Source organism: Onychomys torridus, chromosome X (assembly GCF_903995425.1).
Source record: "Onychomys torridus chromosome X, mOncTor1.1, whole genome shotgun sequence".
Classification (NCBI taxonomy): domain Eukaryota; kingdom Metazoa; phylum Chordata; class Mammalia; order Rodentia; family Cricetidae; genus Onychomys; species Onychomys torridus.
This window is the reverse complement of record NC_050466.1, coordinates 38,579,120-38,605,742: the sequence shown is the minus strand read 5'-3', so window position 1 is coordinate 38,605,742 and position 26,623 is coordinate 38,579,120. Positions and strand designations below refer to the sequence as shown.

Genomic DNA, 26,623 nt, shown 5'->3' with positions numbered 1-26,623 from the left:
AATATGATGTGAAACATTTGGTTGTTTTCATATTCTTAATAGAAATTTGAAAACTGAACTAATTCTTTTGTTAAGAGAGTAGATAGGTGCCAGGTGGTGGTGGCACATGCCTTTAATCCCAGCACTCGGGAGGCAGAGGCAGGCTGATCTTTGTGAGTTCAAGGCCAGCCTGGTCTACAGAGTGAGTTCCAGGAAAGGCGCAAAGCTACACAGAGAAACCCTGTCTCAAGAGAGAGAGAGAGAGAGGGAGGGAGGGAGGGAGAGAGAGAAAGAAGGAGGAAGAGGAGGAGGAGGAGGAGGAGGAGGAGGAGGAGGAGGAAGGTGTAGTTGACTTCTTGAGCTTTAAGCAATAAAAAGTGAAGGTTCTGGTAACATCTGCTCCCTGTCATACAGAGGTACTCAAGCGTAGCCTTTCTCCAGATCCTTATGCCTGGTTTTTATTTATGCTTTCCTTCATGTTGGGTGACCTATATTGAGTTTCTAACAGTTTTTTTCATCTTAGTGCGGCTAAAAAGTCTGACTGGGAATTCAGGATACCATGATACTCCTGCCATTCTTTTTTCATAGATTTTTACAAGGACAGGAATCACTTTCTGTTTTTGTTCCAGTCTAAGTCAGTGACTAGAAAACCACATTGGTTAGCAGTTGATAGGCACTCCAAAGGTCTTCAGAGAGGTCCTTTTCCTATTTCTGAGAAACAGCCACATCTTTCTTCTCTTTTTCTATTTACAAACAGCATCCCCAGAACTTTAGATTTGCACCTAAAAGTCCTATAAGTTAAAAAGTTGTATAATTTGTCATGTTTTCATTCCGTGTCCCAAAAACCATTGCATTTATGTTACAGCTATGATAATATAGTTCAATGACATTCTGTAGACTTATCAGTAGGTGTGCTGTTTGAGTAATTAGACACTCTTAGATATGAGAAATTTCAAATGGAAGCAAAAAAAGATACATACACAAAGCCATCTTCTTTGTGCAGATCTGCTTCATTAGATGTCTTATTTAGTCCTTCTGCTAGGACTAAAGGTGTGTGCCATAAGACCCAGCTAAAAGAATATGTGTTTGAAGTTAATTCAATGCAGCACTGTATATTAGCTCTGTCTCTTACTGAATGAATTTCTGTACATTAGAATCACTTGAGGAAGAGGGAGAAACGAGAGACAGTGCAAAACCTAGGTGTCATTACTCTCATTTCAAATAATAAATCTCAGAAAGGCGTAACAACTCCACACTTAGTTAACTGAGAATCTTTCAAAGCTAGTAATGTATAATTACTATTATAAGTAAAATTGATAATTAAAAATAATGTTCAGGTTATACATATTACTAGTAAAATCAGAATGTGGGGTATTTATTAAATTATAATATTTTTTGATTATGCATTATGATATTATAGTTTAATACATGTTTACAATGTGTAATGATAAAAATCAGAGCAGTTAACATTTACATCTTCTCAGATACCATCATTTCTCTGTGCTGATGACCTTCAAACTCTTTGGCTTATCTTGAAGTGTCTAAACTGATAAACTGGTTATCTTACTGTACTAAACCACATTAGAACTACCTCTTATTCTTTAACAGTATTTTGAAAACTATCATTCACATTCTCATTATCCTCCTTACGTTCCTTGTCTCTGGCAACCTCTATGCAACTCTAATTCTATGTGGTCAACTCTTTAGCTTCCATAAGTGAGTGAGAACATACGGTATTTGTCTTTTTATACATTACTAGCTTTGAAAGATTCCCCAGTTAATTAAGTGTGGAGTTTGGGAACCATTATGTTATTCCTTTCTGAGATTTATTTGCAAATGAGAATAATGATACCTAGTTTTTACACACACTCTCTCTCTGCTTTTCTCTCTCTGCCTGTTTATGTATGTACGTGTGTGTGTGTGTGTGTATATACTGATTTAATTTATGTATACATGTATAAAGTTATAGGTATGTAGATGGATGGATGATCAATCTTAACTCAGCTTGTACCATTTTATAAATAACTGTTAAATGGTATATAATTATTATTGATGTTATTTTATCCTGTTGCTTGGCCAAAATATTAGCAATATTTTACAGTTTACTTCAGTGTCTTGGTCAGGTAGTGATTCCATGAAGATGTAACTTTAGTCAGTCTGTCCCTTAATTTAAAAAAATCTTTCTGTCCATCATGATGGGCAGTCCCTTCATTATAACAAGGTCAGATTACTGCCCATCTTTGGTATTTCCTTTCATCTTTAACTCAGCAGCTTACAGAGATTCCTAAGTTTTTCTCTCCATTTCCTTATAGGAAAATTACTGGCAATGCTATGTTACAGTTGGGACCCTTCTTATATTGGACATTTCTGGCTGCCTTTGAAGGGACAGTATTCTTCTTTGGAACTTATTTCCTTTTTCAGACTACATCCTTAGAAGACAATGGAAAGGTAAAAGGAACATGTATTTTTCCTATAGGTACTGCATTTGTCGCACACTTTTACAGTAATCATTTTGCAAATTATTTTTATTAACACTACTAGGTCTTTAACATAAAAGAAGTACTGGAGTAAGAAAATCACTTTTATGTCTGTATTTAGGAAGAGAGCTTAAGCAAACCCCCTAGAATCTTAATTTGTTTATAGCTTTTAGAAAGTGAATCGAGTTCTTGGGACTTTAGACTTAATGCCTGTGTGTTGTAATAGGAAGAAAGATATTTTCCTATGTTACGGCACAGCATGGCCTTCTGCATTTCTAATTCATAGTAGCCTTCCATGTTTGGAGTTGAAGAGGGTAGCTAATGTGTCTTTGTAGTGTTAGACAAATATGTGAAGAGGAAAATCTTTTATTTCAGAGTGGTTGTGCAGTGTTCTTTTGAAAAATGCTATGTTGATTCTGCTGAGAAAGTGATAATATCAGTGAGCAGTTACACTGGAATGATTTTGTCCTACCCATACTCTAAGAGAGAAATATTGATGTGACAAGTGTCCATCTTCCTTCAGCCACACACTGGGAAATTGAAACTTGTGCCTTGCATGTTGCTTTCACCGTATTCTCTTTTGCCATTTTTGATACTCTTCTTTTATGGTCATTCTTACCTATCATAAATATGAGGCAAAAAGCTAAGTTTCAAAAATAATTTACTGCATATAATATGTCTGAAACCTACACAACTAACATCTCTTACAAAAGTCTAAGCTCGGGCTGGAGAGATGGCTCAGAGGTTAAGAGCACTGACTGCTCTTCCAGAGGTCCTGAGTTCAATTCCCAGCAACCACATGGTGGCTCACAACCATCTGTAATGAGGTCTGATGCCCTCTTCTGGCCTGTAATCATACATGCTGTATACATAATAAATAAATCTTTATAAAAAAAAAAAAGTATAAACTCAATGAATTTGAATGATACTTTGAAATTAGATAACAGAGTCAGGCCTTCCTAATTTGGACTAACAAGTTAGTTTAGTATGAATCCTTTCTAATTATTAATCATAATGTAACTATTAGAAAAATATTAAGTGACCTTAGAATGTATATACCTAGCACTTGCCACAGAAGGTCCTGCTAAATCTTGGGCATCCTTGGGAAAGTCTCATTAGCTTTCCAAGTCAACTTTTGCCTTCTAGTAGGTAGAGGTTCAATTTTATGACTTCTCAGATCCTTCACCTATGAGTAGTTTTGGGACTTTTACTTTTTAGTTTTTGACACAAAAATTGTATATAACTGGCTAGTAATTGCTTCAAATTTGCTTTATGTTGACTGACATTCATGGGTTTAGCCAACATTCCAGGTGGTATATAAGAATCATTGGCCCAGGCTGTTTCTGATTCATTATGCATTTTGAAGTCATGAAGTCCAAATTAAGATTTTATTGTGTATGTCACCATCCTTTTTAAGTATTTGCTAAAATTACATAAGCGTAAGAATTTTTATCAGCAGCTAAACCCATGTATGATTGGTTGAATCCTTTTTTCTTCTAGTAACCTTATTTTGTTTTTTATTTTTTAAAAACGTTTACATCTCATTTTCTGTTTCAATGTTATGCATTCAGATCTTGACAGCGTTTGGTAAGCATTATGTGCCATTCATTGCCATCGTTTGGATTTATAAGTGGTACTGCTTCTCTTTGGTGTGCACATGCCAACAGATGTAGTAATAATTAGACTGACTTTTAAAAATGTGAGTCCACTTGTGTTTATATAAGAACTTCCTTATATTGTAGGACAAAAACATATCAAACTCATTAGTGACATGAGTCATCCAGATGTCTTATTTTGATGAGTGGTGCTTCTAGTGGAGTAATATTTTTTTCCCTCCTCCTTTATCAAACCCATGAACTCCCTGTTTGATGCTGCATGGTAATGAACCCAGCTAACCACAGGTGTGGTATATCTATCCATGAAAATATAGTATTGTGACTTAATCTTATTAATCAACTATTTTCTCAAATAATTCATAAAAAGATCTTTGAAAGTTACATGCAGGATTAAACCTGACTTTTTTTTCTTTAGCAGGCTTATGTATTTATGATACATGTAATTGTTTAATGTTTTTCAGATATATGGAAACTGGACATTTGGAACCATTGTTTTTACAGTCTTAGTATTCACTGTAACTCTAAAGGTTAGATTTATTTATTCAGATATATTTTGTGTAATCTTTGTGTTACTGTATGTTATCCAAGCCCTTGTCTGAATGCTTACTAAAAATATTTGATGCTAAGGGTTTTAGCATTTGTATACTATTTATCATTTTTTCTAGTACATGTTCTATGCTATTTTGTTTTGGTGTTAAGAAATTCAGACACCATACTTTTTGGAAACATATTCCTTCTTAATAACTGGATTTTTCGAAAAATTTTTCATTCATTATATTCTGATCACGCTTTTCCCCTTCTCTAATTCCTCTCAGATCCTCCCTACCCACTTAATTCCATGCCTTTTCTTTCTCTCTTTCTCTTTAGAAAACAAACAGGCAAACAAAACAAAAACTCAAAAACAGTGTGTTGGAAGCCAGAGGGGAAGTGGGCATATATTCCCACCCCTAACCAAGAAGCTATCTACAATTGATACCCACCTGCAAAGGAAAAGTTAACTGTTGTTAAGGCATTATACTAAATTACATATAAACAGGCTGAAAGTTTGTGGATATATACGTATACTATTTCCGTGTTGAGAACTTGTATCATAGGGCTGAAGAGATTGCTCAGCAGAGCACTTGCTTAGTTTTAGGATTAGAGTTCTGTTCCTAGCACTCATGCTGCAAGGTTCACAACTGCCTGTAATATCAGCTGCAGGGCATCCAACACCCTCTTTGGTATCTGCATACCAGAAGGCAATGATCTCCTTCAGACTGGAGTTAGAGACCCCTGCACGCTGCCATGTGGGAGATAGGAATTGAACCTCGTCCTCTAGAAGAGCAGCCAGTGCTCTTAAACCACTGAGCCATCTCTCCAGCCCTTAAATCATTTTTTTTTTTATTTAAAAAAAAAACTTTAATCTGCTGGGCCAGTGGCGCACGCCTTTAATCTCAGCATTTAAGAGGCTGAACCAGGCAGATATCTGTGAGTTCAAGGCCAGCCTGGTCTACAGAGCAAGATCCAGGGCAGGCACCAAAACTACATGGAGAAACCTTGTCTCCAAAAACAAAAAAAAAAAAAAAACAAAACTTGAATCTTTGAAAAATTGTCATCTATTTAAGGATCCCTGGCTGGCTCTAAAAGAATTTTAGTGCTTAAAACACTTAAATAAGTGTCTGTATAGAAGACATGTATGCAAAAGAGCTTGGTGGTAATACAGTTTTATAAGCTCTATTAAGTACTGAAATTTACCTATATGTTAGTTAAAGAAGTATATAAAGGTATGTGACAGGGATAGGCATGATTGTTTGTATCTATAATTCCTGTATTTGGGAGACTGAGGCAAGAGGATCACCAAAAGTTCAAGGCCAGTCTGGCCTACATAGAGAGTTCCAGGCCAGACTGAGTGAAAGACCCTGTCTCAAAAACAAACAAAAATACCCATGCAACAGAAGAAATGTAATTTTGGCAAAATCATTGTCATTGATATGCAGCCATGTAATAATACTATAAAACCTTGTTGAATGCTGTCCTCAAGACTCATGAATTGGGCTTTCATACTTGAAAGCATAATCAAATTTATCTGATCCTTCTAGTAATATTTCACATAGAGTCTTAGATTGAATCAGAATTCAGAAATATCATTGTCATAGGACTTCTCTGTTTTCTTTATATTTTTGTTCTAATATTTTCATTATTCATCTACATTCATCTGCTAATTCAGTAATAGCATAGAACTTTTACTCTTTGTGTGTGTATTTCTATTCCAAGGCGTTCCTATGGAGGTCAGAGGTCACTATTTGGTAGTGGGGATTAAGTTTTCAGGCTTACCAAGAAAGCACCTTACCCACCAAACCATCTTGCCAGCATTTTTTTGTAGGATTTTAAATAAATACTACAATTCATCTCAGGCTAGCTATTTTATAACTGTATATCCTTGGGCAAGTAACTCCGTTTGGGACTTTGGCCTCCAAGTTATTACCGTTGCTTCATTTGTCACCTGTCACTCAATCCCGAGACATCTGTAGCCTTCTACCTATAAATTGCTTGACTTAACTACACTTTCATGCCTGTACTGTGGAATTTAATGACCTCAGGGCAGTGCTCAGCATTCTTACTTTAGTACTTTGAAAAGCCTAGCTTCTGCTCTTTTAGCTACAGCCCCTTCTAAAGCCATAGCTAAGGCTAAATCCTCCCATAACTATTGTATCTGTATAAATCATCAGATATCATAATGTATTACATAGTATTGTTTGTGCCTGTCAAAAAAATGATTGTGTCATGTCATTTCAGCTCGCCTTGGATACCCGATTCTGGACATGGATAAATCACTTTGTGATTTGGGGTTCTCTAGCCTTTTATGTTTTTTTCTCATTCTTCTGGGGAGGAATTATTTGGTAAGCAGCTATATATATGTGAGCAATATTAAATAGCAATATATATATGTATACTTTATATGTAAAACATACTTTTAAAGCTTTGACTATATCTGGTATATAAGATGGCTAATCTTTAATATTAATGAATTAGAAGTTACTTATACCTTGTAATGGTGCTACTTTTAGGTAAATTTTCAAATATAGGTATGTTATTAGTCCATTCATTCAATGAAGAGATTGAATTCATATATCATTCAATATTTGTATAGCCTCTGCCCAAATACTTAAATTTATAGATATATTATCAACTCTCTGTGAAATAAAACAATTAATAGCCTGACTACAAATGTGATTTCCAGTAGAAATGCTTGTTCTATGACATTTCAACCTGATAACATTGGCTAAAACATATATTATTGTCCATTTAGACCAGTGGTTCTCAATCTGTGGGGCACAACCCCTTTGAAGGGTCACATATCAGATATTTACAGTACTGTTCATGACAGCAACAAAATTACAGTTATGATGTAGTAACAAAGTAATTTTATGGTTGGAGTCACCATAACATAAGGAACTATGTTAAAGGGTCACACCATTAGGAAGGTTGAAAACCACTGATTTAGACCCTATTATCACTTAAATGATAGCATTCTCCTTCAGTAGGAGAGGCAGGATCACCAGAAGTTCAAGGTCATCCTGAGTTACATATTGAGTTTGGTGCCATCCTGGAATACAAGAGACCCTGTATCACCCTTCACACACACACACACACACACACACACACACACACACACCAAATTGGGAAAAGTTTCTCCTTTGAAAAGCTATTTAAGATAAAATCTTTTAAGAATATGATCAGCAATTCACAGTCCCTCCTCTTTCTTGACAATTTGACTCCTGGAGCTCCACCTGGGGCCTGGCTGAGGATCTCTGCATCCACTTCCATCAGTTATTGGATTGGAGAGGCACAGGGACAAATAGCTAAATGAATGGAAGCACATGAATTATGAACCAAAAGCTGTGGCGCCCCCAGCTGGATCAGGCCCTCTGGATAAGTGAGACAATTGAATAGCTTGAACTGTTTGGGAGGCATCCAGTCTGTGGGACCTGGACCTGTCCTTAGTGCATGAGCTGGCTGTTTGGAACCTTGGGCTTACACAGGGACACTTTGCTCAGCCTGGAAGGAGGTGACAGGACCTGCCTGTACTGAATCCACCAGGTTGAGCTGAATCCCCAGGAGAGTCTTGGCCCTAGAGGAGATGGGAATGGAGGGGAGGGGCTGGGGGGAAGGTGGGGGCGGGAGGTGGGAGGACAGGGGAACCCATGGCTGATGTGTAAAATTAAAACACAAATATAATAAAAAAAGAAAGAAAGAAAAAGAATATGATCAGGTGTAGCGGAACACACCTTTAATGTCAGAATTGGGGAGGTAGAGATGTGTAGTGAGTTCCAGACCAGTAAGGGCTACATAGTGAGAACTTGTCTCAAAATAAAACACCCCCCATATACACACACACACACACTGAATCACTTATAAAAAGGTGTAATTATAGCACATATGACACCTCTGTAGTTAATGATTAAGAACAGCAAACAAAACTGAAAAAAACCATTGTTTTCTTTAGTATTATACAATCAAACCAAACTTTATTTAACTAAATGCAGTATGTAGTTGTCTACCCAGAATACTATAATTCTGTGACTCTGTAATGAACATTCAAAAGTTAGGCAAATTTCCACAATAATAAATGTTTCTAGAACCTAAACAATTTTGAGCCCTTCATACAGATTTTTCCTCATTAAGTCATTTAAAAGACTTTGTCACACTTATTTACATTCATTAAGTGATACCTACTGAAAATGAAGTACAATAGTCTTCTCTTACTTATGGTTTCACTTGAGGGTTTGGATTGTTCTCAGTGAATCATAGACTAATAAATCATATGAAACCCCCTAGAAATATGCAATTCATAAATTTTAAATGCAGTTTTCAGTAGTGTGATAAAATTGCACACCACCCAACTCTGTCCTGTTAGAGACATGAATCATCCCTTTGTCCTGTGTACTCAAGCCATATATGCCACCTACCCATAAATTGCTTAGTACCTATCTCACTTTCAGGTCAGCTGTCATGGTATCACAATGCTTGTATTCAACTGACCCTTATTTTGGGTCAACAAAGTACAAGAGTAATTAACGATGTTGGTGTCTTTAGTCTTATTTTATTTCATTATTGTCTTTTCATGCATGTTCTATAAATCTTATTATGGGTATTATTGGAAACTGTCAAGGGTAGGTACTAATCATGGCTTCAGGTACCCACTAGGGCTCTTGCACATATATCACATAGATAAAGGAAGACCAGATCTTTGTTTTATTTTGTTATTTCAAGTTCTGTGCTTAAGTAGAATTGTTCAGGTTAAGCTACATGAGCTTAAAATTATAAAGCAACCAACAAAATGTGACTAGAAATTATATAAAACTCTAGCTGAATTACAGTTAATTGCTCTGGACATATTTTACACAGAAACATTGAAACCCTCCTTTTTTAAGATTTTAAAAATTTATTATGTGGTGGGGGGAGGGGTTTCTGCATGTAAGTGTGTATTTGTGGAGGTCAGAGAAAAAACTAGTTCATGAAGTATGATACATGATCAGTGATCTAATAAATAGACCCAAGTAGTTATCAACCTAGAGTCCTTGAGTTCTAAATCATTTATCTGATATGCATCCTGACCTTAAACAGCCTACTGCCTTCACCTCAGTTTAGAACAATACTTTAGATAGTGAGATTTTGTGGTATACAGTTTAGAGGATAAGGGAGATGGGATGTGTTTCTCAACTCCACTTCACAATTAAGTAGGTGATTTGAAATAAAATGTCAGATTAAGGATTCTTCTGGATTTCTAGATTCTAAGGCTTACTGTCTTATTAACAATAGTCTGACATCTATCTATCTCCTGGGCACAAATTATTACTCAATATATGTTTGTAGACAAGAAAAGTAGATTCTTTTCATTTATGAGTGACTGTGGACTGTACAGTTCTTTTTTATATTTTTACTGAAGTTTTTAGGGGGCAATTGGGGTAATTCATTAAAAAAGTTAGATTTCTGAATGTAGAGCAAAAAATCCTTCCTCTTTTTAATAAGACAGCTGAAGAAATAAAATTCTTACTAGGATGGAAATGAACTTCATTTCTCTTAAATGTGTTTAAGCTCTGGCATTTTCCAATGCACATAAGTAGTTACCATTTGGCAGCTTTATAATTGATTACATGATTGTTTCCAATTCTCCTGATTCACATCCCTTTTCTTTCTAAACACTTGGTAAATAAAATTTGTTTACTGCTTTTGATATATTCTAGAGAAGATAATTTTTATTAATGTGTGTGAGGAAGATTTCCTTTTAAATGCAAAAGACAGGAACTGATTTGTTTTTCTATTCTGTGTTTTCTTTCCATTCTAGGCCTTTTTTGAAACAACAGAGAATGTATTTTGTGTTTGCTCAAATGCTGTCTTCTGTGTCCACATGGTTGGCCATAATTCTCCTAATATTTATCAGCCTTTTCCCTGAGATTCTCTTAATAGTAGTAAAGAATGTACGAAGAAGAAGTGCCAGGGTAAGAACTAAGTTTATGTTTTAGTCTAATATTTGGAAGAGGCTTCGTTCTATACCATGAACTGAAAACCTTACTTAGAGAATTGCATTAGTTACAGCATGTTAAACCCCTCCTTGCAGGTTCATCACTTAATTTCCTCTTCTGCATAAAAAAGTATAGTAAAAACTTCGTTATCCAATGCAGGTGGTAAGTAGATTCCTTAATAGTGTTCTGTGTGATCCTTAGCAATCCATATGGAGTATCTCATATGCTCCATATGGAATTTTTAAAGGGAAAAAAGACTTTATTTTGTATTTATCTCAGAATTTTCACATCAGGAATTTCCACACCAACATTTCAGCCTTGACCTTAGAAATTTCCCTGTGGATTATTTGCAGATTTTTTTCACTTGATAATCCTAATTTGCCTCTTTAAAACCTATCCCCTTCCTTTGATTATAGTGCTGCTTAATCTCTGTGTTGCTTCTAGCCCTTTCTCCTAGCAGTATATTTCACCCAAAGAGAATTCCTTGGATGTGGTTTTAACATCCTTACTCTCCAGGACACACTTTTAACAATCATGATAGTTTATGAGTGTGTCTTTATTTTTAACTGTTAAATTATATTTCTGTAAAGAGAAATTATTTCCTTTTGTCACATTACCTGGTATCTTTTGAACATTTCTTTAAAAGCTTTTAAAGTGAAAAGGTTAGAATTGCCTGAAAAACCACTGGTAAATTTTTGACAGCAGACTCATTAAGTGTATCATACTCCTGCCAACACTTGCTCACTCCTGTTTCTTTCATATTGAAATCAACTAGCTCTTATAACACCTCTAAGGCAGTAGTTTCAGGAAGTAGTCTAGTCATGACCACCTGATGTATTTAATCAAATTTATCAACCAATTGAACCACACCACTGGTATAACATAGGGGTCGTCCTGCATATTGAATTATGAAACCCAGTTGGCTGACATCATGTAGACCTGAAGATGTGAAATTATGAAAGTAGAAAAGTCTTCAGCAAAATTTTAAAGTTGGCTTAGGAATACAGCTTTAGTGGTAGAGCTTTGAAAACATTCATGAGGCCCTAGGTTTAATCCTCAGTACTGGGTGTGTGTAAGAAATCAGTATATAGATAGCTAGGTGACCAGAATTGCTCTGAGCTTCCTTTTTTTATGTGGCTTATGGGATATAATGATCACAATTTTAGGATAGATAAACTGTATTTGTTTACACTTTTAATCCTTTCAATGGCCTTTAACTAGCTCCATCCAGCCTGTTTTTTTAGTTTTAGGATAGAAAGTAGTTTTGATGGAACAGTTTTCTTCCAGACTGGCTCAAGTGGCAATTTTCATATAGCCAAATAAAAATGTTCAAGTAAGACAAAGGGAAAGAAAAGAAAAAGAAAGAAGAAAAATGGTTCAGGGACTGGAAATATAGATCAGTTGGTAGAGTACTTTCCTAGTATGAGCAAAGGCCTGGATCCCATACTCAGCATTACCTAAAATGGATATAGTGTCCCATGCCTGTAATATCCAACAAAAGGATCACAGTTCAAGGCCATCCTTGGCTATACCATGAGACTGTGGGAGGGAGGAAGGGAAGGAAAGAGATTCTTTTTCAATACAGAATTTTAAAAGGAGGTTCTTTTGAATTATTCTCCTTTTTTTCCTGAAAAGTACGTTTTAGCCTGCTTTTAATGTTTATCTTTGTGATAATGGAGCTCATGTTGCAAAATGGCTCACACTCAAGCTTCATGCTCTTAAAGGTAAACAAAAACAAAAACAAAAAAACAAAACTCAGAATTCAAAATCTTCAAATGTATCATCCCAATCTTACTTAGGCCCCCTCTAAAAATGAGTCACTACCTGGAATGTCCAGTGATGTTTGTATAGACCATTAAGTGGAGGCATGTTGCTAGGAAGCTATAGATTCATAACTCAGAGCATTTTTATTCCATGTAGACAGGAGATTCCAAATTTTAACTGAAAACATAGAATGTTACCAGTGGGTCAGCATGAATTTTGTCATGGTTTATATCCATGACAGGAGGGAATTCTAATATCTGTGCTATAGCTTGGCATGAAAATATGCTTGAACAAGCAGGAAAATTTTCATAATCATTTTCATTCATTCATTCATTCATTCATTCATTCATTCATTCATGTACTCTTACCCTTTTTGAATCAGTAAACATTTGTTGAACCATCTGCTGATGAACATCTCTCTATATATTCAGTGTCTGAAGCTAAATTGTATTTCAGACTCTGTAGGAATTTGAGAGTTACAAATGTGTCAGAACAGTTGTGGGCACTGAACTACACTATGGGGGTGGTGCCGCCCCCCCCCCCCCCCCGCACAACATTGTGGAGATGCACAAAGGTACTATATACGAATGCATACAACAGAATCATGGCAACCATAGGTCATATCAGATTCCATTAGGCCATTGATAAACAAGAAGAAACCAACTTTACCAACTTTTAAAGGAGAATGACTACCTTATTTTCCATAAAATATATTAGTCTTTATGTTTAACGACTAATTGTGTGAAATCTTGAGTGATTTCTTATTTTGCTCAGTATTCCTTGTTAAACAAGAGGGTAGATTTACTTTAAATTGAAGCAGAATGTTACTTTACACTGGGTCATGCCCAGAGCCTAGCAGATTCTGTAATAGGGTGAAATTGAAATGTATATCCCTATCTGGAGTAGAAGGTGCCCCTAACTTCAGTAAGCATACTATACATTCTCTACATACTCTAGAATTGTCTGCAGCAGGTAACCTGTCAGTGCTATCCACAAGTGGGTCTTGGAAAGCTGTTTTTAAAAGGAGACTTAACAGTAGGTAGTGAACATGCCTCTATGATGTTTGAAAAAGAAGCTAATATATATTTAATAATTATAAAGGCATCTTTATTTTGGGTTCCTAACAATTCAGTTTATATTGTCTGAGGATCCTTGATACATTCATTAGCTACTAGCATAGGTGGTGATAATTCAGGGATGAATCAAACATGGCCTCCAGCTCTCTGGAACTTTCCTTCTAGTTACATTATAAAATATGTTCATTTTGAACCCTTCAGTAAGTAAGCAGATATAAAACATAATAATGAAATCAATTATATGGCTTTTGATAGCATAACAAGATTGGAGTAACTTCCTCCTGAAATATCCAGTAAAAAGGCTAATAATGGCAGCCCCCAGCACTGCTAAGATCTGTTATGATGTTTGCATTATAAATAATGCTCATGGGGATGGAAAAATGGCTCATCAGTTAAGAATGCACGTTTTTGCCGAGGATGCAAGTCCACATCGACAATAGTAGCTCACAGCCATCTCTACTACAGTTGTAAGGGAGCTGATGCCTTCTTCTGACCTACACAGCTGCCATCCATGCTTACCATTTACAGACAAACATGAATATACTCTTAAACATAAAATAAATCTCAAAAAGTAAAGAATGCAGAGTAGGAAGAATTGGAAGGGGAGATGAATGTGATCTAAATATCTTACACTCATATATAAAATTACCAAAGAATAAATACAATTGCAATGGGCTGGAGATAAAAAGAGCTTTTGGAATATTTAGTGTCTCAAGAAAAACTTAGAAAGAAAAGCATATTATTTGCGGGGCAGTGATGGTGCACACCTCTAATCCCAGCACTCAGGAGGCAGAGGCATGCAGATTTCTATGAGTTCAAGGCCAGTTTGGTCTACAGAGTAAGTTCCAGGACAGCCAAGGCTACACACAGAAACCCTATCCGAGGGCTGGAGAGATGGCTCAGCTTAGAGCAGTTGGCTGCCCTTTCAGAGGTCCCAGCACCCATGTCGTGGCTCACATACATGAATAAATAAAATTTTAAAAAAAGAAAAGCACATCAATGAAAAAGCCTAAGTAAGCTATAAATGATTATAAGTGATGAATTTCTAATTTTAATTTTTAAAAATATATCTTTGAAAATAAGCTCATGGGTCTGGTGAGATGGCTTAGAGGGTAAGGGCATTTGTTGCCAAACCCGAGAACCTGAGTTCAATCCCTGGTGCCCTCATGGTGGAAGGAGAGAACCAACTTCTTCCTGCAAGTTGTTCTCTGATCTATGCGTTTATGCCATGTTAGGCATGCATTCCTACCTATGTTCAATGAAAATAAGCTCACTCAGCTCACTATAATTCAACCATTTACCTCTCAGCTTAATTCTCAGCAAGGTGGTTAATTTTTGAGCTAAAGCCCCATCTTTAAAGATAGTAAAGTTTACATCAGGCGTTGATGGCACACACATTAAATCTCAGCACTGGGGAGGCAGAGGCAGGCAGATCTCTCTGAGTTTGAGGCCAGCCAGCCTGGGCTGCACAGTGAGTTCTAGAACAGCCAAGGCCACAGAGAAACCCTGACTCAAAAAAAAAAAAAAAAAAAAAAAAAACCCAAAAAACAGCAACAAAAAACAAAACAAAACAAAAAAACCAAAAAGCAGTAAAGCTTTTCTTTAGGTTATGAAATGACAGTGCTGCATAACCATACTGTTGGCAATGTTTTATGGGACTACCATTGAGCATTGAACAGTGAAGAAGCAAGATAACACCTGAAGATGAGTTTTAAGGTTTAAGATTTGAGGTATTTCAGGAAGCTATATCTCATATAAACACAATAGCCTCCATGTAAATCATTGAAATATCCCTGTACCTTCTAGGCAATTAGTAAATATTGTTTTACTTTACATTTCCAGCAAGAAGATTTTCCAACTTTTGTTATGTAATGTTTTCTCATATAATCTGCCTCAATCTAAAAGGAGGCTTCACTGCCTGCTAGACATGAGAAGAGTTGTCTGATTAGTAGGAAATGACCCAGTAACATTCCAATACCTAGTATGAGGTGTCTACACAAAATATGAAGGGAATATTCTAATGTATAGATATGAAGCCATTTAAGAGGAAAACACAGAGAAAGAAAGAATGTCAACTACCTAAGTAAAGTTCTCAGAGAATGCATTTTGGAAAATATAGCATCATTGTAATAATAAATGGTAATGATGAGTCATGTTGCAATACTTACAGTGTCACATACAGTCATGTATTCAGAAGGCAGTACTCCTGAAAAAAAATGTATTACTGAAAGTAAAATTACATTCTAATATTATTGTAAGGAAAAATCCTAAAATCATGGTTGTTGGGACAAGCCTTTATCCTTGGCCTCTTTGGCATACTATACTTGAGCTATTTTCAAAGCTCTATCGATGACTGCAAAGGAATGTATGCATTTTACAATGTTTTAGCTCATCATCACCTGTCCTCACCTACCACTACCAGTTGCTAGCTCTGTTTTTTTTTAATTGTTTTGAATACTCTTTTCATGTCATGCTTTTTACTGCTTTCTGTATGTTCATATTTCCTTTTTTTTTCTTTTATAAAGTCCTCTAAACACCTAATCTATTGACCTCTAAAGCTTTTGCTTCCTTTTATCTTTGGAGGTTGAATACATATTTTTGAACACAACAAAATGTGCTCATAGTTGCAGTGTCTAAATAGATAGGTTTGCACATTAAACTTGGGAATGGGGACATGGTATCATGTTAATCTTGTTGCAGGGATTGTTGAGTTCATCCCCATCCATAGATGACCTCCCATCTTCTGTCTTGCATGGGCAATGCCAAAGCTAACTCTGCAAATTATGTTATGATTTCAGATAAGGAAAAAGAATCTCTTAGATTTTCTAATTAAATTTTTACAACTTATAATTTTTGAGTTTGAAAAATGTGTACTTCAGAATAATTTAGCCTACCTTTGTAAAGAAGTCTCTTATGTAAGAAAAATAGGGAAGCTGATCAAACTATGCTAGAAAAAAAGGAAATTAACCACTAATTCAGAGGCAAATGGTAGGATGGTTGCAGCACCAAATGTTTTCCCATTATATTGGTTTTAGTTAGTTTTGTTTTGTTTGTTTGTTTGTTTGTTTGTTTGTTTTTAACCTGTAGCTGCCTAAGGAGCAGTCAATTCTTTCATAATGTGTATAGTTACTTCAGGTACATTAATGATTTGTGATGGAACATGAACATAGAGCTCTCTGACCAATGGATTTTAACCCAACCTAAGGTAGTGAATTATTGATTAGAGATTAACCTTTTTAGTAAGAGGCATATTAGAATTATTTGATTTAAACTAGTATATCCCCATTAACAAAATTATTTTAAGTTGATATACAGGAAAATAGCAGTTGGCACATATAATAGATTATTTCTAACTAACTCTACTTTTACTTTAGTGAGTAACGTCTTCAAAACTAACATGTCATTTCTACTTCCTGTTCTCAAGGTTTCTTTTTAAATGTTTTACATCTGAGAGAATATTTACTTTTTCTTTTCTTTCTTTCTTTTTTCTTCTTTTTTATGCTTTCTGCATTTCTCTCTTTTCTACTGCAATTTTCCACCTTTTGTGCAATTGTGAACAAGGTAATGAAACGCCTCCCTTCCTCAGGAACATCTACTATCTTCATGCTTTCTCAAACTTCCAGCAATCACAGTTTCTCTTGGAGTGAATAAGGTGATTTCCTTTCTTAATGTACCAACTTGCTTGCATTCTCATTGCCTGATACCATTTCTGATTCTTCATAAAAAGTTACTTCTCATGACTCATTTTTACATTTTCTATTGATATTTAAAATATTTTGTCATTTTCTTTTAGTCATTTATTCACCTTCTAAATTGTCTTACTGCAGAGGGAGTAATTTTCAAACACTTAAACTATAACTTTGTAATATGGGATATGCAATATAGAAGCCATGATGTTAGACCTAGCCTGTTCATCAGGACAAGAGCATTTTGCATAAATTTCTCCTTTTTGACACACTCAGAGCACCAGCACAACTCTCAGAGGTGTTCACCAAAAGGATGGTAAGGTTCATTAATCAAGCCATATTGACTCATCTTACCATATAACCTACAATGCCATCCCAGAAACCCAAGTTTTCCACATACTGCTAATGTCACTTATACCACAAAAATCCAGTTTGAATTGGAGACTTTCTTGGTCCTTTAAGTGTATTCATTTGAATGTTATGCATTTACTGTGTAGTAAAATAATTTGTACTTTGGGGCCAGGAAAGTAGTCTGTAGGAAATGATTTCTTTTTTTCTCCTACATTTTTATCACCAGGTAGGTTAACCTATCTTCAAATGCTTTAAGTATCTTTGCCTCACTATTACAGAGAAATCAGAGCTGTAGAAGGGCATCTGACTCATTATCCGCCAGACCTTCAGTCAGACCTCTTCTTTTACGAACATTCTCAGACGAATCTAATATATTGTAACAGGTACCTAGTGTTAAACAAGTGGGCTGGCTTTAAAGAAACAGATTAACAGCATTATAAAGAAAAAATGAAAATATCACTCTTTAAATTTTCTCTGCTGTTGGTGTGGTGAACTTTATACTATTCTTTGCAAAAATATAAAGATGCATTGCTTGGAATATGGAGAAATTTATATTTTAAATTTGCTGAAACTCATAATGGTGACATTTTCAGAGCTGAATATTAATACAATATGTTTGATTTGTGAAGGACAAATTGGTTTGGTGGTGTCATCATGTGAAAATACTTAATATTGATCTAGAAATAATATAATTTTGACTTATAAGGATGATTTGGAGAAACAAATATTCCAAAATTGCATCTGTATAATACCAAGTCAGTTTAGCATTGCATGTTTTTCTGGGAACTATGTGAAAATAATCAAATGTGTTTGTACCTTCATGTGATGTGTCTGTATGTTTGTAGGTTTACATTTTTAATGTCCTTGTAAACGTCTAATCCCCAAATATATGTTAATGATCCAGTTCTCTAATTATAACATTTTTAATGTCAAGTTTTATTCAAGCCAAATGTTTCAGCTCTCAGAGGTAAAATCTTTCCTAGCTATTCAGGGGGATGCATGCTTATTGACAAAATGTTTCCTAGTTCATGTTTCTAAACAAATTTATTTTATAATACTGGTTTTATTTACCTCAAAAATATTTTAGAGGAATTAATATATCATGAGAGGGAGCCTAGAACTCAGAATGACTCCTTTCATGTGCAATCTGTATTTCTTACTGCAGAGGACTCTGACACTCGAGGTCCTGAAAGGTATTTTATCCATTGAAGGGAATTTGGAGTAATTCCCAAGTAATTCACTTATAAACTTGTCTACAAGCAACTCAGTACAGTTTATAGCAGGGCTGATTTTTATGCGCACATAAAAAATTGTGATTGCCAGGCAGTGGTGGCACATGCCTTTAATCCCAGCACTTGGGATGCAGAGCCAGACAGATCTCTGTGAGTTTGAGACCAGCCTGGTCTACAGAGCAAAATCCAGGACAGGCACCAAAACTACACAGAGAAACCCTGTCTTGAGAAAGCCAAAAAAAAAAAAAAAAAAATGTGATCATATGAATAAAATTGTGGGACAATATACTTGAATCTATTATTCTACCTTAGCCCATTTTACTAGATTGAATCTGTTGGTTCTTTTACCTCCTGTCACTTACCACATTCTGTGTCTGCAGTGTTATTTTGGAAACAGACTTCTTTTGCTGCAGTCAGTATGGTATACATTTTTTAAATGACTCACCTGCATGTTATTCCCCTTAGTAATGAGTTTACTTCTTAGTAGCCTTCAAAGTCTTTGGCCATTTTGTTTCGGATTGCTGTGTCCTAAGTAAGCTATGAGATGCATCTCAGCTATAGTATTTGCATTTAATTTTGTATCCCCCTGGATTGCTTTCTTTAGATGGTCTATGGTTAGGGGGCTCTGCTGAGTAGCAGACACTGCTACTGCTTTTGGTCTCTCCAGGGCCTCAACTAAAATATCTAGAATTTAAGAAGTTTAAAAAGGCCGGGCAGAGGTGACACATGCCTTTAATCCTAGCACTTGGGAGGCAGAGCTAGGCAGACCTCGTGAGTTCTAGGCCAGCCTGGTCTGCAGAGCAAGATCAAGGACAGCACCAAAACTACACAGAAAAACCCTGTCTCCAAAAAAAAAAAAAAAGTTTAAAAAGTTTTTCACTTTTAATGTAGTTATTTCTTCCAGGAATTGATTTTCATGTAGTATTAGTTTTTCTTCAAGGAAAATATTTGTCAATTCAGCCACTGAGTTTGTTCCTTGGTAGATAAGGGGACGACCTGATTTCTTTCACATATTCTCAGGGTGAGTGGCAACCTTATTTTGGTTAAAGTCATTATGACCTGAAGACTGAGAAACAAGAATAGAAATTGAGGGTATTCTAATGAATTTATAGTCCAATATGAAAAGAAAGTTATCTCAGAATGGGAACAAAATAGTACCATTTTAAGTCCTTCTTCCATTACTGTAATTCAAAATTTTTTGAGTTTTAGACCGTCAAGATGGTTCATCAGATAAAGATGCTGAGTTCAATCCCATATGTTGGAAGGAGAGAACAACTCCTGAAAGCTAGTCTCTGACCTCCACACATGCACTGTGGCATGTGCAAACACAATACACTCTAAATAAATACATTTCAAACAAACTTTAAGCTTGATTTTATCATGGAAAATCAAAGGTATACCCCCTATTCTTGACACATGACTTCCGTGTTTATATTCAGGTTGTCTATTATACTCCATCCTGATCACAGCATGAAATGATGTTTAGAGGAGAGAGAAGAATCTGCAGATTTATTAGGGATATTTCTCTGGTTTTTCTTTTAAGTAGATGGTGAATAAGAAAAAGAGTCATTTGAATTGTAGTATATCATCTACCAAAAAGAAGAAATAACTTTGATAATATGGGTGGTGGGTTTTTTTGGTTTTTTTTAGTAAAGGAGTGTTTTCACAGAAAATTTCCAAAACTGAACATCTCAAAATTCACAAATCTAGGGGCTGGGGCTATAAAGTCCTGGGTGTGCAGGCATAGGGACCTGAATTCAAGACCCAGCAGTGACAGAAAAAGCTAGATATTGCTGGTGCACTTATAATCCTAATGCTGCAAAGGCAGAAATGAGAGGATTCCTTGGAAGACGAAGCAAGAGAATTCCTAGTCAGCCTCGTTCATTGGCAAGCCCAGGTCCCACTGAAAGACCTTCTCTCAAAAAAATAAATAAATAAATAATTTTTTTTTTAAAAATGAATGCCAAGTGTCATGCTGTACACATTTAATCTCACCACTTGGGAGGCAAAAGTAGGTGGATCTCTGTGAGCTCAAGGCTAGTCCAGGCTACATAATGAATTCCTGTCTCAAAATAATGAATGGCACCTAAGCATGACACCAGAGGTTAACCTCTGCCCTCTACATGGTTATACACACACGTATGTATACTCACATACATACATACTCAAAGATAATTCACACATTAAAAAAATAAGCAACTTATTCCTTCAATTCCTGAGCATCTACTACATGCCAAGCATTTTACTAGATGCTAGAGATAAAACTATCATGATCCTGTGTTCCAGCAGCTCCCAGTAATAGGCAGTCCCAGTGGGAAAACCTACTAGGAGAGCCCTGGAGCAATCCAAAAGCAAAGAGCAAGCCTGAACTATTCAGCTGACAGATGAAGAAAAATCATAAATCTGGTTATTGTGTCACTTTTTTCCCTCTTGCATGTGAATAAAACTTGGCACTTTTGTTAAAACAGTTGCTTTACTCTCATAACAAAATTTACTACTTGCTTTATTTTTTAAAATGTTAAACAGATGGTTATATGTTGTTACTAAAATAAATTTTGTAACTCTATATTTTAACCTTTTCAGAATCCGAATCTTGAACTGCCCATGTTGTTGTCCTACAAGCATATTGACTGTGGTTGCAGCTAAAGAAAGCATGAAGGAACAACTACAAAAGATATTAACTCAGGATACTCAATATGCAACAAAAACCACTCTCATGTGTAGGGTTCAGAATAAATGTCCATTAAAATACCAAATAACTCTCCTAACCATTTACAGTTATTGTAAGTAGCCATTATGGCCAAAAAGTTAAGAATTATATGAAAGTATAAAGTAAGCATACTTAGAATTCTGGATTTAGATAAAGTAACTATAAAATGGGTGCTCTTTTAACCCATTGACTTCATGAATGGATTTAAATATAGTAGTATAAAGTAGAAGTCATGCAATGGAAATGAACAGATTTTGCTAAACAGTGTTAACTTTTTTGCCTGGCAAAAGACGTAGGCTGTTTGTATCACATTTCTCGTTCCTGCTGAATGATTATCTTATTTTTTCCAAATATAAAAGGAATACTTGAAAATACAGAAGGACTAAATGATATTACTACATCAGACAAATAGTTAGTTCATCTTCTGTTCATTCATAGGCTAATTGTCTTGGTCTATAATATCCTTTCTAAAAAATACCTTGAATACTTTGTGCAATACTGTTAATTCTGGGTATTATTGAAGAAACAAGGTTGTAAAAGGTTATTTGGTTTGTTTTCTTCTGAACTACACACCACTTATATATTTAAACTTGAAAATAAAACACTTTGGTCACTTGGGTAGTAGCCCCTCAAAACAGTTAAGCAATAAGATATTTTCAATGTCAATTTTGCTGAGTGATGAGGTAAGATGGATTAAATATATAAAAATAAGTGCCATTCTCAACATTGGTATTTTATAATTTTATGTGGCAAAGAGAGGAGGAATAGCTTATTTTAAACTACTAACGGTTTTTATTTGAAAGAGGTCGTGTTAGTGTATATATGCAGCACTTTTTTAAGTTACCAATTTGGTAGGGGAGAGATCCATTCCAAGACAGTTCAACTTGTAAGAGCCATGACTCTTTAGACATAAATGTTGTCTCCTATAGCTAACTGGGACGATGAAGTAGTCTAATTCTAAACTATGAGGTGGACCTTGATAAGATCCTCAAACTACTGGATAAGAAAGAGGTTTTAACCCCTAATAAGTTCACTTAAAACATGAAGTAAGTGTGAAATGCCTTTATTCATTTGAAAGCTAAGTTAAAATGATATTTAGAAAATATTTTTCTATCAGTTTCCAATTTTTTTCTTTCTGTCATGCCTGTACTATTTGATGTTTATATTGTATCTTGATTTAGGGAAGTATTAGATTCATTCTATTCCAGTATATTTATATAGTCCATATGGCACATTTGATTCTTCCATATATATTGTGTTGATGTTTAGATATAATATTTCTTAAATTCTAAAAAGGTCATAATTTCAGTTACCAGAAACCATTCCATAATTAATTTAATTTGTTCTTGTCTATCAGTATTATTTTTGAGTATTTTGTTAGGTGTCATTTACAGCTTGAGTGTGCTGTGTGCTATTGTAGCCTGTATTTGAGGTGATCTGCTGAAAGCAAAGTCTTTCTATTCTTTGCCTATTCCAAAGAGCTAAAACATCTAACCCAGGAAAGCTTTGCTATTTTGTTAGTGTTGTCATCATTGTTGTTGCTGCTGTATTATTATTTTACATCAGAACTATAAGGACTGTGAATAACTATAAGAGCCAAATAGAGAGGCTTAGTTAATGCAGAACAATTGAGGAGTTGATATAATCAGGATATCCAGGATAGTAGAAATAAAACTGAATATGTGTGACGTGGCAGTGGAGAGAAATCTAAATAAGCAAGTGAGGGGTATTTAGAGTTATATATCAGTTACACATTACATTGTACACTGCAGCTCAAATCAGAGGAGCATGGGTTTGCTTTTTGAAGGATTTTTATTAATGATCTAAAACATGGCTAGCATGGGATTATCAGATGAAGTAACTTGAAATGAGCCATCAGTATTCCTAGCACTATAATCTAACCACTCTTATATCAGAAGAGGGCAAGAAGTCAATAAGAAAACAGTAGGACCATATTACCATAATTTGAATGATTTTTGAACTATCGAAATGTCCATTGTATTTTCCAAACTGTTGTCTATTGTTTGAGGATGTTGCCTATTAAACAGAAATATTCATTCCATATCTACTACATATACACCAGCAACAGTATAAATGTAAGCCTAAATTTACAAAAGTCATAATTTAGTGATGGAATTTTTTAATAACATGCAGTATATAAATGTGCAGATTTTATGCAGATGTTGATGAAATCATTTTTCAGCTTGTAAAATGGAACTGCAATATTACATTTTTCACTTAAGCAATTTTTTACATCTACTTTGTTGCTTTCTAAAATGAACGTGAATGCCATCTTTTATGAATGCAACTTGCCTTTTTCATTACAGAAATTTTCATTTGATGTAATCAATAAACTTTGGTATGATATAATTGATATTTGGGCCTCTTTTTTTAAAGTATCAATTTGATATCAAAATGTTATAGATGCAATTTAGTGATAAGAAGTAAGTTTCTAATTTCCTGTTTGCATGTGTAGTTCACAAAAGGTTGCTACAACATCTCCATGAATTCAACTGGTTTTTTATGGCAGTATCTAATTTGAGGTAAGAAACTTGTGAAATTTTTTAAAAAGACCATATTTTATAATTGTATAAATAAAGACCCAGCTAGGATGTAATGATGATACAGTGTATATTAAACATGCCCAAAGTCTTGGTTTTGATCCCTAAGCACCAAGAAAAAAAAAGTATAAAACCCAACCAGCTCAATAAATGCATATTAAATGTTCATGGTAGGCTTTTACTGCTGCCCACACACTCGAGGGAGGATTGTGATGTATATTCTGTGTGATCTGCATGTTTGACCTATCGAAACTATTTGATTCTTAAGTAACCGAGATGAAGTTTTGCTGTAGCTTGAATTTAGTACAAAGATGTGCATATTCACATCTCCCTTCATGCCTCCTTCTATTGCTCTGGCTACACTCTGGCCTTGAGAAAGACCTCTTTCTGGAAGAATGCTCAGCTGTTAAGCAGTTTGCTCCACCTAAATCTGATTGTGTTGCATTTTGCACTTCAGTCACTTCATTTTGGTACCCTTTCAATTCAATTAGTACTCTGTTTAGTCTGTATTTCCTTTTTATTGTTGTCAGAAATGTGCTGTATTCAGAAACAAGATCTGAGTTAACGTTTCAGATACTCTTATCCAGTGTGATGGAAGTCAAATGAGTTAAGGAATGAGACTTGTTCTGTTAAATGTAATTTGCTACTCAGGTGGAAGCACAGTTATTTTTATATTAAAGACTTGCTTATTGCTGTGACACTAGTTAATGAACCTTTGGCATTTACCAACATTTCACATATATGTAATACATGCTTTCTAACTTACTGAAGTCAGTCTTAAGGATTCCTTCCCTTCCCCCATCCAACCTTATGGGTCATTCTCTGTCTCCCTGCATTGTCTGCCTTCAATTGCCAATACAGTGACTGTTGTGAGGTCTTGAGTGATTTGACCTCTTCAGCAAGAAACACATGCAAAGGTTAGGGGCTGAGGTTATCACTATGGTTATTCAGTGAATGCATCTATGAGTAAAGTGCTGGATGCATACTAATGAAGCCAAGAGGCCCGAGTTCTGGAAATAGTTTTCAGAGAAAAAAAAAAAAAGAGATGGCATTAGTTTCCTGTTTTTATTCACTTTTTCCCATTCATTGGATGAGCAAGGAATCAGAGCTTAGTGCCTAGTTCACTCATTCTAAAGAAATGTTCCTCTATGGGTTAAGTGAGGCCTGATCTCAGGGGTCTTAGGAGCAAGAACTGGAAACAGATTGGTGGCTAAAATGAACAGGGTACCTCATGGTAGGCCAGAAGTCCTGCTGACAGTTAAGTTTTTGGGCCCTATTCTTTGGGTAGGGAAGAAGAAAGGATACACATTGCTAAGTCACCTGCTGCTGCTGCTTTAGTTTCTTCCTGAACTATCAAGAACATGCTATTAGTAAAACCACCAAATGTTCAGCTCCTTGTTTTAGGTAACAGTGTTCTAGCCACAGTATAGTTTTTACATGTTTCCTAATCCCAAAAGCCTTAGGAGATACGTACTGATAGTTTCCTCATTGAGCATATGGGAAATAAGTCACAAAACCAAGGTCTCTGCCTCCCTCAGATATCTTCCTGCCTCTGCCTCCTGAGTGCTGGCCTTAAAGGCACTTGGCCACCACACTTGACACTCATTGGTATTCCTTAATTTTGAATTTTTAAAGTAACTTTGTGACATCCCTATCCTCTCCCCTTCATTGATTTGAGCTTTTACATGTTTTTTCTTTGTTCTTTTTTTTTTTTTGATCATTTGTAAGAGTTTATATGTTAGAGTCGTTAACTTTCATAATTTATAATGTATCTGGATATCAAACTTGGGTCCTCTGCAAAAGCAATATATTTGCTTAACTACTGAGCCATCTCTCGAGCTCCCAATCTTTGTTGTTTTGTGAATCAGGGCCTCAGTTTGTAGCCCAGGTTGTCCTGTAGCTCACTGAGTAGCCCAGGCTGGCCTTGGACTTCTTGATCCCCTTCTCCCACTTCCCAAAGGCTAGGATTGCAGATGTGTCCACCATGCCTGCTCTTTAAACATCATAAGTTGCTTATGTATTTGGAGATGAGGAGAACATGCAGATGGGAAAAAAGCGAATTGCCTATTTTGGAATGGACAGATCAGGAAGGGATGTGGTGGACAAATGTGTGTGCTGCTCTAGGTGAGCTACTCAGCTACAGCAGTGCAGCTTACTCAGGCTTACTGCTCATGCATGCAGGTCTTTCCTGAGCTGCTTGGGTTTCCTTACAGCATGGTGGCTCCTTATAAGAGAGGACCATCCTGAGAGCAAGGTGAAAGAGCTAGACTTTATGGTCTAGTCTTAGGTAATACTGCTTCATATCTACCACCTTCTGTGTATTGAGATAGTTGAGTCTCTCTGGAATCAAGGGAACTATTTGGGATGGATTAGAAGGTGTGGCCTTATTTGAGGAGGTGTGTCATTGGAGGTGGACTTTGAAGTTTCAAAAGTCCATGCTAGGTCCAGTCTCTTTCTGATCCCTAGCTGCTGCCTGTGGATCAAGTGTAAAGCTCTCAGCTACTTCTCTAGCACCATGCCTTCCTGGTTGCTGCCATGTTCCCTGTCAGGATGATAATGAATTAGCCCTCTAAAACTGTAAGCAAGCCCTCAATTAAATGCTTTATTTTTTTTCTTTTTATCAATTTTTAATATATCTGAGGATTTTTTGAAGATTTATTTATTG

At 35.7% G+C, this 26,623-nt stretch overlaps 1 protein-coding gene across 10 annotated transcripts in view; it reads left to right on the top strand.

Moving 5' to 3' along the window:
• The window catches only part of Atp11c (ATPase phospholipid transporting 11C), a 186,396-nt gene extending 162,628 nt beyond the window's left edge, over positions 1-23,768 (top strand). For 3 of the 10 annotated variants that reach the window (XM_036174822.1, XM_036174823.1, XM_036174820.1), the window contains 6 exons: positions 2,292-2,427; positions 4,534-4,599; positions 6,848-6,951; positions 10,401-10,554; positions 17,734-17,838; positions 21,271-21,331. In XM_036174822.1, the coding sequence (XP_036030715.1) occupies positions 2,292-2,427; positions 4,534-4,599; positions 6,848-6,951; positions 10,401-10,554; positions 17,734-17,835 (562 nt within the window). In that variant the 3' untranslated portion in view covers positions 17,836-17,838; positions 21,271-21,331. Of the gene's footprint in view, positions 1-2,291; positions 2,428-4,533; positions 4,600-6,847; positions 6,952-10,400; positions 10,555-10,673; positions 10,741-16,979; positions 17,071-17,733; positions 17,839-21,270 lie in introns of those variants that run through there. The other 7 variants (XM_036174821.1, XM_036174825.1, XM_036174828.1 and 4 more) reach the window with 7 other exon arrangements.
• Positions 23,769-26,623: the final 2,855 nt, after the last annotated feature.